This window comes from Taudactylus pleione, unplaced genomic scaffold (genome assembly GCF_031769625.1).
Source record: "Taudactylus pleione unplaced genomic scaffold, aTauple2 ptg000089l, whole genome shotgun sequence".
NCBI classification, from domain to species: Eukaryota; Metazoa; Chordata; class Amphibia; order Anura; family Myobatrachidae; genus Taudactylus; species Taudactylus pleione.
In genome coordinates, this window is record NW_028284491.1 from 10715783 (window position 1) to 10732901 (window position 17119).

General features: G+C 48.3%; 1 protein-coding gene across 1 annotated transcript in view; it reads left to right on the forward strand.

Moving 5' to 3' along the window:
• Nucleotides 1-17119, forward strand: part of AMHR2 (anti-Mullerian hormone receptor type 2) — a 73817-nt gene that overhangs the window by 20194 nt on the left and 36504 nt on the right. Inside the window, exons 5-8 of the mRNA XM_088469082.1 lie at nt 8904-8960; nt 9082-9227; nt 11716-11947; nt 14671-14790. Coding sequence (XP_088325208.1) covers nt 8904-8960; nt 9082-9227; nt 11716-11947; nt 14671-14790 — 555 coding nt within the window. The remainder of the gene's footprint in view (nt 1-8903; nt 8961-9081; nt 9228-11715; nt 11948-14670; nt 14791-17119) is intronic.

The window sequence follows — 17119 nt, forward strand, 5'->3', positions numbered from 1 at the left end:
AAAAAAAAAATTCACTTACCTGACTCCAGGGACCGGTGGTCGGGGCTCCGGTGATGACTCCCCTTCAGTCAGCTGGTCTCCCATGCTGCACCTTGGCCCGGTCATCAGGTGATCATATCCCAGTGCAGTATGGGATATCAGCTGACCGGAGGCATGGAAAACATCACCAGAGCACCGATGACTGTAGGTAAGTGCTATTAAGGGAGGGGGGTCGCGGGGGGTCTGCGATTGCAGGGGGGCGGGGCTTAGCGCCGGGGGGGGTAGCAGCGGCACCCGGTCGGCGCATGCGCAGGGCACTAGTCACGGTATTTTTTGCGAAAATATCGTGACTAGAGTGCGGAGGGGATTTGCAGGGACAGAGCTTTCTCGCAAGCTCTGTCCCTGCAAGGGATTTGTAGTAAATCCCTGTGATATTGCCTGAATTCGCAATGCGAATTCAGTCAGTAATATCACACTACAATCTGCATTACATATGCGGATTGTAGTAAATAGAGCCCTTAGTAACTGTACATAAGTATTCACGGCCTTTTCCTTTCCTGGGGAACTGTCAGTACTGCCGTTATTGTAATGTGGTGCCCGTTATGAACCAATTGGAGCTCACGTACCGGCAGCCTTTGCTGATTGGCTGCCGGTCCGCGAGCGCTGATTGGCTTGCGATCGGCACCACATTAGACTGACGGTGTCTCTATGCCTTTCAAGGCCGGGATGCGGCTCCAAACCCACAAGAGCAGCAACCTAGCCTCCTAGCATCCTCTCCCCAGCACCTCTTCAAGTACGGCACCCGGGTCACGTGCCCCCTTAGCCCCCCCTTAGTTACAGCCCTAGCCTCCGATATGTATTGGCAACAAATGCAGTATAAAGGAGAGGCCAGTGTGGTAAAGGTAACACAACTTGTTACTTACCAGCTTCCTAGGTCATGAAACCACATCATGGCAATGTAAGAAAGTGTTTTCTTTCCTCATAGTTACCTCTAATTCTCTGGGATAGATGTATAAAAGGAGGAAGAGTAATACCAAAAGTGAGTTCATATAGCCTGATGAGTATTAACTAAAACTAACTAAAAGTTATGTATGAGATTGACAAGCAGGCCAGGGGAGCTCCAGGCTCTCTTACATATTTATGCTTTCTTATTATTATTTTTCTCCCCTCCTGGAGTTCTCGGAGGGGAGAGGCAGATGACCACTGTGGTAAGTAGGGCGAAGCACTTCATTGTGGCATTTGCACCCTGTGGTACAATGCTGCAAATCACATGATCATGCAGAGGTGGAGGGGCCATGGCGATGCATTCGCTGATAATCGCATCCTCATGTGTCCCCCATCCCGTCCTATTACTAGGGTGCAAGATGCAGTAGGGTGACCTGCTCTCCCAGATGTTCCAGGAATGGAGGCAGTTAGGTATAAAGTAGGCCTCTGCCATAATCAAATAGGTTCTTTTTATATTTTTCATTTATATGTGGATATAGAGCAGTGTTTCCCAACCTAGCTCCTCAAGGCACACTAGCAGTCCAGGTTTTAAGGATATCCATGCTTGAGCACAGATGGTCAAATCAAAATATTTATTAAGGCTGTTAGTGAACCTCTTGAGGACCGGGGTTGGAAAACACTGATTTAGAGGCACATGAAGAGTGTGTCCACCGACATGGGAAGGAAATGATTGCATTACTTAAGCAGAGGGAAACAAATGTATTTGTAGAATTTCTGTGATAAATAAATCGGATAATACCACAGGGAGGCTATGGTGGAGAATGAGATTTATGTGGTGTTTTCTGCTTAGTTGACAGTTACATTATTGTACAACACACAGATACAAATGTTCATGCTCCACATGTAACAGTTGGGACACAATTGGCCACATCTCTAATCTGTCCATAACCATGGCCTACCTCCGCGTTTCGCACTTTTCAAAACTACCATAATGTTTTCTGACAGTTAACGTTAGCAGAGTTTTGGGGTTCTGTGCAGTGCAGGTTGGTGCCAGGTACTCTAGTGAACTGAGCCCAAAACCTAATAGCAGAGTTTGGCCAAATATACAGAAGGGCTGGATGTGCAGTGGGGGTGCGGATGGTGGCTAGTATAACTATAAACAGCAGACTGCTTACCAGGTTGTTGGTTTATTAACCAGATAAATACAGGCAACGTGGTAACACAGGATTGATAGCAGGCACAGCTTAATAGGATAACCCTAATAGCAACCTGGGGCATACATGGTATTCTGGGCATTGTAGTGCACCAGGTGTGGAATGCACCAACAGCCTGTTCTGGCACTGCGGTAACTGCAAGGTGCTTACAGGGTCAAGCAGCGGTGATACAGTGGACTTGGGAGTCTTGTGGCAGTAAAACAGTATGGAGTACTCAGGGGCACGTCCAATCGCAATTAACATCACTAGGAGAAGACTAATGTTGGAGGTGAGACCACCTGAGAGATCCATGGTGGGACCTAGTGCCTGCAGGCAGGGGTCCGAGTGCCCATGGCAAAGTAAAGGACTGGTGCCCACCGCGTCCCCCCCTATGTCAATCCATACATGCTGACATTCAGTTCCCTCCTTCCGGGATGGAGCTGGATGTCTGTGCACAGCGGGGGGCGTGGCCGGGTGATGACACCGTTTTAGGGGTGGAGCCAGGGCGGAGCGACACGATCGCGTCATCGTGGCTTCGCCCCCTCTTCACAATGCCGAAACTATTGGCATTGTGAAGCAGGGGGCGGAGCCACGATGACGCGATTCAGCACAAATCGCGTCATCGGGCCCCCTCTACGGGAGTTTCTTGTTGTAGTTGAGGGGGGGTCAGGTGGCAGCCGGGAGGCTTGCCTGCCTTTCCGGGGGGTCGGTAGCGGCACCCGATATTCGGAAGGCTCCCGACCAAATCGGGAGAGTAGGCAAGCCTGTATCAATCCAGGCTCATCTGTGTAACACAAGGCTTCCCCTGTGTCACTGTAGGCACTTCCTGTGTCACTCAAGGCCAACGCTGTGTCACTGCAGGGACATCCTGTGTCCCTGCAGGCCTCATCTGTCTCTCCAGGCTCCCCCTGTGTCTTTCCAGGCATCCCCTGGTCCCTACAGGCCACAGAGCAACTGCGTCTATATGCTGATGCTGCAGCCAATGGTTTTCGTACTGAGATGCCCACCGGTCGTGCATATAAAGAAGCACCATCGGATGCATCGGTCACACCAGCCCTATGGTGTTGTAGAATCTTTATCTGAATGTGGCCATCTGTGTCAGTTTAACTGCGTCTTATAAATGCCAGCATCTGACTAGTCACCGTCGTTACCACCCAGAAATGCCCACCAAAACTGCCTCTCTCTGTGTCCAAATTTGTTCTGAGTCTTAGAGCACCAACCATCGGGACACATGCCCAGTGTGGCCCAGACTGAAAACATTCACTGTTTGCGTGTGGCATCAACACTGCGAGCAGCTCTGAATCAGGCCCAAAGTGTGATTTACACCTAAACGAGAGTTTTACTAAAGAAAAGCTTCTCCCTCATCCTAGGGAAGCCATCCCACTGGTTAGCTGTCTTATAATAATATATAAATACTGTAGATTCTGATTAAACACTTTATTGGATATATTAGGGCTCATTTACTTGCCAATTGGCAATTCATTCTTTTCTCTAAAGCAGAGGTTCCCAAACTCTGTCCTCAAGGCACTCTAACAGTCCAGGTTTTAAGGATATCCATGCTTGACCACAGGTGACTTAATTAGTACCTCAGTCAATTTGATATAACTACCTGTGCTCAACAATGGATAGCTCTAAAACCTGAACTGTTGGGGTGCTTTGAGGACTGCGTTTGGGAACCTCTGCTCTAATGTGAGTTAGATAATTAAAGTATCTGGTTGAGAGCTCGCCTCCCTCCTGAAAAAAAAGAAAACACATTTGCTATAAACTCCAGCTGGTTACGCAAGGAAGACATAAGCATGGGGTCCCTTGCCAAAAAGGCAACCAGCCCCTAATGGCTTCTTGCCACAGTATGGGGAAACTCGCAGTATGAGGTCCTCCTATAATACTATAGGTCCAGCCTGATTAACATGGGACTATACTCTCTAAAGGAATCAGACCCATGAAAAAATGAGCCCCACTCCCCCCCAAAAAGAAAAAAAAATATATGCCTGTGCTCAGGGTAGTGCAGGCTTGCCTATCCTCCCTATTTGGTCGGGAGCCTCCCCAATATCGAGTGCCATTCCTGTCCCCTCCCGGCTGCCGCCTGCCCCCCTAGACTACTAATAGAAACCCCCGAAGCAGGGGGGGAGATGACGTAATTTGCGCTGAATCGCGCCTTCGTGGCCCCGCCCCCTGCTTTACACTGCCTTTAATTTCGGCATTGTGAAGAGGGGCGGGGCCATGATGACGCGATTGTGCGGTCATGCCCCGCCCCCAATGTGGAGTCATTGCCCGCCCATGCCCCCCGCTGTATGCAGGCATTCAGCTCCCTCCTGGAAGGAGGGAGCTGAGTGTCGGCAAGTATGAGGTAGTGCGACCTGTGCCATGGCACAGAGCACCGCAGGGTAGGGGGCGCTGTTTGGGCCTGTCAATTTTCCTGTTTATTATCCTTCTCACTTGTAGCTTCCTCTTCTTTTATCCCCAGCATCTACTGGCCGCCCCTATCTCTTCCCTGGCCCTTCCCCATGAGGCCATGGCCCTTTTTCAGATGCACTATGGCCCTCATTCAGAGCCGTACGTTCTGAGCAGAGCGCACGCTCTGAATGAGGGCCGCCCTCCATAAAAATGGAGCGTCCTCCTGGACGCTCGTATAGCTGTGGGTCACCACCCACAGCCTATACGAGCGTGCAGTTTGATGGCCGCGATGGTCTTGACCATCACGACCATCGAAGCTGCGAGCCGGAGCCTGCGGTTGAGGTTTTCAACCGCAAGCCCCGGAGTGATTTTGGCTCTATCAGAGCCAAAATCACTCCCACTGACATCACTAGTGATGTCAGTGGGCCGGCTTCTGACGGGAGGCGTTCCCGTGGGAACGCCCCCGTCAGGGAGGCACGCCCCCGGCACGCCCACCAAAGGGGGCGTGCTGTCAATCAACATCGACAGCACGCCCCCTTTGATCAGACACAACGAGCGAAGGAAAGTCCTTCGCTCGTCGCGTCTGGCGCATGCGCACGACGGAGCTCCCGCCGTCGTGCGCATGCGCAGAGCACAACATCGACCCACTTGCGAGCGGACAGCCGCTTGCGAGTGGGTCTGAATCAGGCCCTATGTCCCTATTTAAAACTTGGGGGAGGGGGACGCCAATGCTCTCTCTGGCACAGGGCACCAAAAAGTCTAGTTACGGCTCTGCCTGTGCTGAAAAGCACTGGGGCTTGTCCTTCTATCCCTGGACAGTGGGTGCCAAGATATTGTTTTAAATTGTTCAAATCTTTAAGTGTGTTTGTGGAACTACAAATCCATGCAAGCACTGGAGTCTTTGACTGCTCAGGGAATGCTGGTGCTTGTAGAACTAGAAGTACCAGCATGCTGGAACATGCTGAAACATATAGTTCCACAAATGTAACTAACATTTAAGCACCCTGGCACCCATCACGCAGGGGTTTCAGGAGGAGGCATCTGTGTTAAAGGCGCCCTTCTCATCAATTAACTAGTTCAATACAGGTAACTGATTACTATCCATCCATAGCTGACACCTAAAATTCCCCAGCAAATGTTGTATGTGTATATTCAAGAACTTCCAGAGTGTTTGTTGTTGTGAATGAAAGTCACAAATCCAAGTTTCAGATAAATGGTGGTCTCCTAATTCCTAATTTCTGGGTATGATCACACAGACTGGGAGGCTTATCACTTGGGAAACACAGGTGGTGTTGGGGGAGGAAATATGTTTCTCTGACTGGGTTTCTTATCAACTGAATTAGAGAGATGTGCGCCCTGGAACCTCTCCTGTGATTGGCTGAGAGCTGCGAGGGAGCAACCATGGAATGCACGCAGTTTCAGTAAGGCAATGACCACAGACTGTCAGGGACGTGTGGGAGTGTTCAGACTTTCTTTGGCTTAAACGTGTGGCATTAATGACTAAAGTGCTAGCATTGCTTCAGAGATGTGACATGGCCTAGATCTTGGCATCGCTGCTATTGTGCAAAATGTTTATGTATAGCAGCCAACTGTCCCTAATTTTCAGACACTGTTTACATTTTTAAATACTCGTTCCAGGCTGGTCATATTTATTAATGGTTGTTTACATGGAGCACACAGCACTTAATAGAGAATATTTTACCATTCACATCAGTCCCTGCCCCAGTGGAGCTTACATTCTATATTCCTTGCCATATAGATACACACACACACTAGAGTTAATGTTTTGACAATTAACCTTTCAGTATGTTTTTTTATTGTGGGATGAAACTGGAGCACCCAGATGAAACCCATGCAAACATGGGGAGAACAAGCAAACTTCACACAGATGGGGCCCTGGTTGGAAATTAGGGCCCGATTCAGACCTGCTCGCTAGGCTGTGTTTGTACGCAAGCCTGCTGATGTTTGCAATCTGCATCGCAGTGCGCGTGAGCGAACTAGTCCATGCGATCGGGTAACGTTCACTCGCTGCGCATAGCCAGCTCACTAGTGAGTGACTGTTCAAGCCGTTTGTGGGTGGTGACGTGATGGTCGATGGAAATGGGGGAGTGGTTGTGCAAAATTCATTCTATGTGGTGCATACTGATTTCTGTGTTCATGTAATAGTTAGTTACATTCTATTCTGTCATTTTACCATTTTAGTTATCATTTATAAATTATTTTTATTTTAATTTATATATTTATTTTCACATTTATTTATTTTCATTTATTTTATGTATTTTGTGTTGTCTCCTGATCCTGTAGTGTTGACGTGATCATTACATGTTTCATGTTTTAACAATTAAACCTATTTCCTATTGATTAGCGCCCTTACGTTTTCTCTGTTCTTGGTTGTGCAAAAGCTGGCGTGCCTGAGCATCTTAACGCCGTTTCAGAGGCGTGCATAATTAAGACGCAGCGTCATAGTACACGTCACCTGGTTGTTTTACACAGTGAAGCACTCGCAATGCTTGCGGTAGGGTATGGTCAACCACAAGTGCTGTGTTCGCTTCCGAAGGTACTTGATGTTACCGATGGTTGCATAAACATCCTGGAGATGACGTGCATAAGTGGGTGTCTTAAGACAAGCTGGTGGGCGTCTGCATACACACTGCGATCGCACGCCAAAACATAGTGGCCGTGCTAATGCCTTGTGATCGCAGATTTGCATACTTTCACTTTGTGCGAACGCATCAAGCGAGCGGGTCTGAATAGATGCCCTGTAATTATTCTAAGTAGATTCAGACTTATTGAATGGAAGCAATAACAATACAATACACAGTACTCCATACTTACCTACTCTCCTGGAAGGTGCGGGAGACCCCAGAATACTGGGTGGATCTTTCGCATCCAGCCAACTTCGTAGTGAGCCGGGCAGGATTGGGATATAATACAGGGAATTGTGGGTCTGTAGGGAGGAGGAGAATAGTGTAGTTTTAGGCCTACTTACGGACCTGTGATTTGCAGGGCCTAATGATGCAAAGAGCCTGGCCCCGCCCCCAGTATGATTACCGTAACCTACATCTCCGGTATGCATGAAGGAAAACGCAAAGAACAGCTCTCTCGGAAAGAGTTGTCTTTTGTGAGTGAGGGACTTCCAGGTCTATGACCCAGAAGTTCCTCTGGCGTTCTTCTGTGCATGCGCAGAAGGACGCGTGTGCCGTGGGGGGTGCTGGGAAGTATCCGATTGGATCCCTTCCAGGGAAGAGCTGTGAATAGAAACCCATAGGCTTCTATTGGGCAATGCCATCCAAGCCCTGGAGTGTATCTCATTCCAGGGATTGGTGCATATGACAAATGTGGTCAAACCCCCGAAAATTGCATTTTCGGGGGGGTTGACCGCATTTCTGACATTGGTGCATCCCACCCACTCTCTATCATATATGTTAGGGGCTGATTCAGAGATGGACGCTATTCACACAGCGGCTGTGTGAAATTATAGAGAAGACGCCCACTACCGGCTTCTCTGAGCTGATGCTGCATCCGAAGACGCAGCCATCTTATCAACTCATGTGACCATCGGACATCTGAGTAATCCTCACGTTACTCAGGATGTCTGGTGAAATCACGCTGCTGGGGCCAGTGAAGCTGCATCCAAGTACACAGCCACTGGCTTCCGCATGGCCAGAAAACGGGGCCAACACGTCACTGGCATCGCCGGCAGCAGGTCAATCATGCTTCGGCTTTTGGGGCACTGCGAGCAACATCGCAGATACAGAGCTGCACATGTGTAGTGCGACTCCTGCACATGTGCAGATCTTAAAATATTGGAGATGTGTGTTGACAACATCGAATTAACATACATCTCTGCGCGAGCCCCTTGGTTTGGCAGAAAGAGGACATGACAGATGTAGTATAACAGACTGGATTTAGGCAAGCTTGCTGACTTTCCCGCAACGGCCAGGAGGCTCCAGAACCGTGTAGTGCACCCGGCCGCCCACAAGAGAGGGCAAGACTACCGGACTGGCTGCCACCCCCTGCACCTTCTCCACTCCCCCCTCCCCCGCATCCCCTCCCACTCACCTGCCAAAAGTGGGTGGTCCGGAGCAGGCTGATGACGCAAATCGCCCTGAATATCGTCATCATAGCCCCGCCCTCTGCTTTACAATGCCAGAAATCTCGGCATTGTGTAGGTGGGGCCACAATGATGTGATCGCGCTGCTACGCCCCCGCACTGCTCACCATTTGCATCCCAGACCTAGCTGCCCCCTCGGAAAGTCGGCATGTATGGATTTAGGCCATAGGGATAGAGCCATCTTAGGGTAAGTGTTTGCCAACTGACTTTAAACGGACATTTATTTGACTCTGATGTAAAATGAGACCAGCTTCTGATGTGCTGTGTGTGATTTCCAGGTGATCACGTGGCTGTATACGTGGCTATCATTTTGCTGGTGTTGTGTGTCATCATGGGTAAGTTGATATGAACTTGTTGAAATAAATTAAAAGAATAAATAATAGTATAATAGTTCTAAACACATCTATAGTAAAACATTATATTAGCTTCTGATACCCCCCCTTTTCAATCCTTTAGTTCCTGTTGTGAGGAAAGTGAAACTGTCCCTGCTGGTCAGACGGGAGGACTCGCTGCCCCACCAGGAAACGCCAACACAAGAGGAGAGCAGTCCCCCTACACTGCCAGTGGAGGGACTCATTCTGCACCAGGTTTGCTCTTCATCGGTATGAATAGTGTGAATAGATACATCTAGAAATAGAGGGATCCGATTCTGAGTCTGACGCAGCGGCGATGTCGGACAGTGGATTGATTATTTTTTTCTTCTGTTCATGCTTCAAGACAGCGTGCCTGATTCATTACCGATCGCAACTGCGATTACGCACGCAATCGGCCGATTGTTGCTTTCTGCGAATGCGAGAACCAGCCACTGCGAACGGCACTGCGATCGCAGTGACTACGTAGACCCATCGCAGAGTGATTGACAGGAAGTGCTGTTTGTGGGAGGTGACGGGTGGTGGTCAGCCGAAAGCAGGCGTGCCAATGTGTTTGAACGCCGTTGCAGGGGCGTGCATAAATTATCCACTGCGATGCTGTACACAGCTTGAGTACTCATAGCACGCGATGAAGTTAGCAATTCCTGAGTAAGGTCAGAGCTGTGTGCGTGAGGCTACGATAGTACTCAGTTGTACCGATGGTTTCGCAGTCTTGCTAAACATTCCGGATGTGAGTAAGGTTAAGTGGGCGTCCTTATGTAGTGCTGCGGTGGCTGAGCGATTGCAGTGGATTAGCATACTATCGCAGTGATGCTGTGTGTGTAATCCTTATTGCAATCACAGTTTCGAATCAGGCCCAGAGTCGGAGTTGCGATTGAGGTGCATGGGGGTCGTGCGGTCTCAGAAATGTTTGGAAAATGTATTGGGCTGTGACAGGGAGTTGTCAGGATGCCAGCGCCGGGATTATGACAGGTGTCGGGATTCCGGTACCTGCATTCTAAGCACCGGCATCCTGACTGTCGGGATTATAACTACATCTCTGTCGCGGATGGTGGTTGCTCACATAAGAGGCCATAAACAGAAGGAGAATCTGCATCTACCATAGGGCAGGGGCAAGCTTCAATGGTGTGACTACAGACTACGAATGCTGAGAGTGGGTGTCTGTCCTTGCACATTCGGACACACGGCTGTATACCAGGGCAGGGCTGTGTAGCGTCATTCACATAAAGTCACAGACGCAAGACTGTCAAAAGGCATACACAGAGGCGTACACAGAGGCGTACACAGAGACGCTGCAGAGTCCAGCTCAGAATCAAGCCCAGAGAGGCTGTATAGTTTGTATAACCTGCCTGGTATTATAGTCACACAAAATGCCTGATGCAAGGCATTCGGGAACTGAAGAATCCCGCCACTCTTCACATGCATGCCAGCGTTAGTTACACCACTATGCATGAACAAAATCACAAAGGACAGCTCCCTTGGTAAGAGATGTCCTTCGCGAATGAGGGACTTCCAGGTCTATGACCCAGATGTCCCTCTGGTGACACATGCACCGTGAGGGGTGCTGGGAGGGATCCGATTGGAAAATGCGGGTTTGACCACATTTTTCATATGCACTTATTTGCGGTGGGTAACGCTACCTTCCTGATGGCATTACCCATGGAAGTCTATGGGCTTACCCCCCCGAGTGCTGATAGAAGGATCCAATTGGATCCCTCCCAGTACCCCCTGTAGCACATGCGGCCATCTCCGCATGTGCAGAAGGACCCCGGAGGGGCTTCTAGGTCATAGACCTGGAAGTCCCTCCACCGCAAAGGGCCGTTCTTACCGGGGACCGTAATACATGCCAGCGTTGCATGCGATGACTGGCAGAATGCATCGCGAGTGCGATGCGTCATGCATCCCACCCTATATGAAGATTAGAGATGTGCGCAGTTCCTCGTGTTTTGGTTTTGGTTATGGCAAAATCACAATTTTATAATTTTAATTTTGGCAAAACCACCATTAAGTGTTTTGGTTCTTTTCTGTTTAGGATTTCTCAAAAATTTATAAAAACAGCTAACATCATGTAATTTGGACCGATTTACATGCAATCCAAAACCGAGATTCGGTTATTAATTTTGAGTTCCAAACTTACAGCAGACCCTAGCCAGCACTCGGTTCTACTCAGAACCCCAAAAGTGATCCGAGCCAGGACTCGATTCGACTCTGAACCCCAAAGTTTGGGTGTATTCAGTTTTTAGGTAAACCAAGCCACACATCTCTAATGAAGATTCCATCAGAGTCAGACATACAGGGCAGGATGCTTCAATACTGTTTTTTTCAGTCAAACCTCCGAAAATGATATTTTCGGAGGTTTGGCCACTTACCGCATATGCACCAAGCTCCAGAATGCGATACATTCCGAGGCTTGGATACGGTGAGCAACATCATCTTTAGATGGCATTGCCAATAGAAGCCTATAGGCTTCTTTTCGCAAAGTGCTGTGAGAGGGATCCAATCAGATCCCTCCCAACACCCCGTGGCACTTGCGGCACTCGACGCAGAAGGACTTCTGGGTCAGAAACCGGGAAGTCCTTCTATCGCAAAGGACAGCTCTTACTGGGAGAGTTGTCCTTTGTTATTCTTTTTTCATGCATACCGGCATTATGGTGCGCATGATAGAAATATGAGACCATTATCAGTAGCAATATAATGATGCCAATCTTTTTGTTCCCAGGCGCTTCGAGAGGAGGATTTGGCTGCACATCTCTGGCTTGGTGCTCTGTATGGGAGGGGTGTTATAATAAAATGCTTTCCACCAACATTGAGAAAGCTTTACAGCCAGGAGTGGAGGATCCTCAGCCTTTTGACGCCTCTGCAGCATGAGAACATTGTTTGCTTCCTGGCAGCTGGTACCGGTACTGCAGGGATACTGGAAAACCACCAGTTTTTAGTCCTGCTGCATTATCCTGAGGTAATACTTCTAAATTCTGCACGTATATAAAATGGCATCAGCTGTTTATGGATCATTCCAATGTCGCTTCTAGCATCCTTATAATCAAATCTTTGATTTTAGGAACTGCCATTGTTACGGGGAGTGTAGTGGCTACAGGACCTGGAGATGAGTGGGGTTCCACAGCTGCTCTGTCCCCTGCAATGGTGGTAGTTCAGCCACTAGTGGCAACAACTTTTAACTCCTATCACCACACAGCGTGCACATTGAAATTAAAACAGGGCTTCACTGCACATACAAAACTCCAAACCAGAGCTGGATTAAGATCCTCTCTCTTCAAGGTTTGATACATCTTCCCCAGGGTATGAGGCCCAGGACATGAAAATGGATTGAGCTACCTCATTTCACCCACAACAAAAGAAACCCCGTTAAAATGTATTAGGATAATCTAGGCCCCCCAAATGCTCTCTGGAACCTAGGCAGGAGCTTTGCCCCTGAGCATAACCAGACAGGGATAGACTAACAATGGGGAGGATGAGACTACAGTCCAAGCCTCCACATAAAAATAGGCCCATAATTTTGACAGCGTAATGATGGCCAGCTTGTCACACAGTTGAACATAAATCATAAGGGCGGGATGTACTATAGACATAAATGCAGTCAAATCCTCAAAAATTCAGTTTTTGGGGGCTTTGACCACATTTCTTGTATGTACCAAGCTCCGGAATGTATGGGTAACGCCATCTTTATTACCCAATAGAAGCCTATGGGCCTCTATTCGCAATTCTTCTCGGAGGGATCCAATCGGACCCCTCCCAGTGTTCCCCATGGAGGTGAGCGACATTCTGCGCATGCGCAGAGGTACTTCTGGGTAAAGTCCCTCTATCCGAGTCTATTGCCAAGGACAACTCTTTTTGTGAGAGCTGTCCTTTGTGATTTTAATCGCATTTCTAGGTACATACCGACGTAAGTAATGGCAGTATGTACCCGATAAGTGATGGGATGTACCACATCGCAGATGCGATGCTCAGTACTTCCCTCCTTAAATATTAAAATAGACTAACAATGGGGAGGATGAGACTACAGTCCAAGCCTCCACATAAAAATAGGCCCATAATTTTGACAGCGTAATGATGGCCAGCTTGTCACACAGTTGAACATAAATCATAAGGGCGGGATGTACTATAGACATAAATGCAGTCAAATCCTCAAAAATTCAGTTTTTGGGGGCTTTGACCACATTTCTTGTATGTACCAAGCTCCGGAATGTATGGGTAACGCCATCTTTATTACCCAATAGAAGCCTATGGGCCTCTATTCGCAATTCTTCTCGGAGGGATCCAATCGGACCCCTCCCAGTGTTCCCCATGGAGGTGAGCGACATTCTGCGCATGCGCAGAGGTACTTCTGGGTAAAGTCCCTCTATCCGAGTCTATTGCCAAGGACAACTCTTTTTGTGAGAGCTGTCCTTTGTGATTTTAATCGCATTTCTAGGTACATACCGACGTAAGTAATGGCAGTATGTACCCGATAAGTGATGGGATGTACCACATCGCAGATGCGATGCTCAGTACTTCCCTCCTTAAATATTAAAATAGACTAACAATGGGGAGGATGAGACTACAGTCCAAGCCTCCACATAAAAATAGGCCCATAATTTTGACAGCGTAATGATGGCCAGCCTGTCACACAGTTGAACATAAATCATAAGGGCGGGATGTACTATAGACATAAATGCAGTCAAATCCTCAAAAATTCAGTTTTTGGGGGCTTTGACCACATTTCTTGTATGTACCAAGCTCCGGAATGTATGGGTAACGCCATCTTTATTACCCAATAGAAGCCTATGGGCCTCTATTCGCAATTCTTCTCGGAGGGATCCAATCGGACCCCTCCCAGTGTTCCCCATGGAGGTGAGCGACATTCTGCGCATGCGCAGAGGTACTTCTGGGTAAAGTCCCTCTATCCGAGTCTATTGCCAAGGACAACTCTTTTTGTGAGAGCTGTCCTTTGTGATTTTAATCGCATTTCTAGGTACATACCGACGTAAGTAATGGCAGTATGTACCCGATAAGTGATGGGATGTACCACATCGCAGATGCGATGCTCAGTACTTCCCTCCTTAAATATTAAAATTGTATTTCTATTTTCTAACAAATTTGTCCAATTTTCTATTTTTACTTATTTAGGGAGACATTGGGGCTGATAGTTTGGGGGGTGTACACACCCATACACATCACTGGTTATAGCTTCTCCGCTTCTCACAATAGACCCTTGTGGCCCTTAATCCGTCATTGTGACTAGGAGAGCAGAGTCCTGATGGTATATCTTTGCAGGAGCGATTCAAGATAGGAGGGGGCCCATGTGCAGTCTCTGTCACGGGCCCCCTCCTCTCAGTCCGACGGCCGGACTCATAGACTGTGGGCATTAGAGTGTTCCCAGAGTCTATAGCGCATGAACAGGTCACTGGGAAAATGGCCGCGGCGGCCATTCTCTCTGTACCGCGCATGCGCAAAACGAAGGGAAAATGGCGGCAGCCATTTTCCAGCCGTTTTTACAGCGCTGACGCCGATGTGGGATTCCGGAAAGGTAAGTATAATATGCGTGCAAGGTGTGCAGTGCCCCCCCTGGACCCATTATAAATACACCCCTGATTTGTTACTTACTTAAATATAATTATAATTTACTATTAATGTACAAATATTCATTAAATAAATCTTATCTGTTCTTCTTTTTAACCTGAGGGTTCTTTGAGGCGTTACTTGACTGGTCGCACTACTGACTGGGATACAGCTTGCAGAATGGCCATTTCCTTAGCCAGAGGCCTGGCCTTCCTCCATGCCAACATACTGCGTGAAGGTTAGCTGAATTTTACTCATTATAAAACTGTGTTTGCTGTATTTATTATAATTTATTAATGATATTATAAGCTGCAGTGTAACAGCAATGCTTCTGTCATACCTGCACCCTTGGCCGTATAGAGCTCATATGGGCCCAGGTACTAGAATGGGGGGGGGGCTGTTGCTGCCGCTCAACGACAGCAGTCTTCTCTCTCTCACTGCCCGATGTGCCACCGCAGCAGTATTGCTATACAGCGGCCAGCAGTAGTGGGCATGGGAGAAGTGTTACAGGTGGCGGCCTGTGCCACAGCAGTGCTGCAAAAGGCGACAATGTCCCCCTCAACAGTTGACCCAGGCCCTGCCGGGCTCCTCCAACCAGCCCAGGTAAGTAGTCCCACTCCACCCTCTTGGAGCAAATAGAAACACAGCGTGATGATCTCTGGGCACATCAAACTTAACAACATCTGGACATTGACGTTTATACCACACAGTGATCACATCCATCCATATTAAGACTGTACACACATTTATGGGAGTGCAACCTTGCAGAATCTTTATCAGTAGATTTGTTATGCAAAAACATACATTATTTTGTATTGTATTATTTGTGCACAGGTGTATAATTTATTGTATTGTATTGTTTGTTAATATGTACATGTTCCCACTGGTATACAATCGGGAAGCCAGCTGCCTTAATACCGGCAGCCGGCTTCCCGACTGTCATATCCCGGCGAGGGTGAAATGCCGGGCGTCTAGATGTAGACACCTGACATTTCCCCGATGCCGGGAGACTGGCGCCCGGCATTGAAGGGATGCCAGGCGCCGCGAGTGGACAGCCGCGGGGGGGGGGGGGGTTAGGTTTAGGGCACCCGGGGGGACTTAGGGTTAGGCTAGGGGGAGGGAGGGTTAGGGCTAGGCACCCCCCCTGGGGGACTTAGGTTTAGGCAGCTGGGAAGGGGGGGGTTAGGGTTAGGCACTTAGAGGGGAGATTAGGGTTAGGCACTTGGGGGGAGGTTAGGGTTAGGCACTCCTAAGGAGGGTTAGGGTTAGGGGGTTAGGTTAGGTTAGTCAGTACTTACCTATCGATGATCGGGATTTCCAGCACTGTCGGGCTTCCGCTGCCGGGAACTCTGCTTTGGTCGGCCGGCGGTATTTCATACCGATTCCTTCCCACTTTATCCTGATCAGTAAAACATTCATTCTAAATCCATACAGACGTATTCTGCTAATTCCACACCCTACCACATAAGGGTTTGAGCGCAATAACCTCTTATTTCTGGTACTGGGGTTGTCCGAGTCTTTTTGCTGGCTTAGCTTTTTCTTGCCAACATGATGGGTTTTGCTTGTGCTAGCTGCATGTGTTTTCCAATTTTAGTGAACCACATCTAAAGGAATTCCATTAACATAGTGGCCTCAACCAGTTTCCTAGCCACTGTCTGGCTCTTAATGCAGATGTAACTTGGACACTCAAGCATTTTAAACTCATACTGAAAATTAACTGATGTAATTGATTATGGTGCATACTTGCCAACTCACCCTGATTGTAAGGGAGACTCCCTGAAATAGTAGTAATCTCCCTGAAGAGTCTAGCAATCTCCCTGATTGCACCTTAGCCCCATGATGTAGCTGTTATATCAGGGTTGCCTACTCTCCCGGTTCGGCCTGGAGCAGCTCTCGGCCCCCCGGAGAGGCAGGCAAGCCTCCTGATGGCTGCCGATCCCCCCGACCCCCCCCCTGCGATTAACTGTTAAACCCCCGCAGCGGGAGCGAGTCATCATATTTCCCCCACCCCCTGCATCACAATACCTGTATAATCAGCATTGTGTAGCAGGGGCGGGGCCAAAATGACGCGATCGCGTGCCCCCGCCCCGTCACACCCACAAACAGCAGTCATCCACCCGGCCACGCCCTCTTTTGCCAGCCACGCCACCCTGCCCTGCCGATCTGGCTGCTCCCTCTCTGTACTGAATATATTCACTTAATGCTATTTATTGCTAGAAGTTTATTTATTCTTAATGAGTAGGTCCCTTATAGTCCGTTTATTATGCATGTGATGCTGGTATTTAGTTGCAAAATGGCAGTGTTCTGTGTCTAATATCTGTAATTGTGTAATTGGTACACAGTGTTCGTCATCAGAGTGTAAATCATATATATCCAACATTAGTCATATTCAGTTGTGATAAAGCTGTGCCTGTATTTATAATGTCTGCCTGAAATGCTAATCATTATATAACTTGATTATTAATCCTCTGCTACTACAATATTGCAGATATATAGCAGATCTTTAATAACACGGCTTAATATGGAGCTGTAGATATCAGCAATAAATATAGATAAGTGGGCGCGTT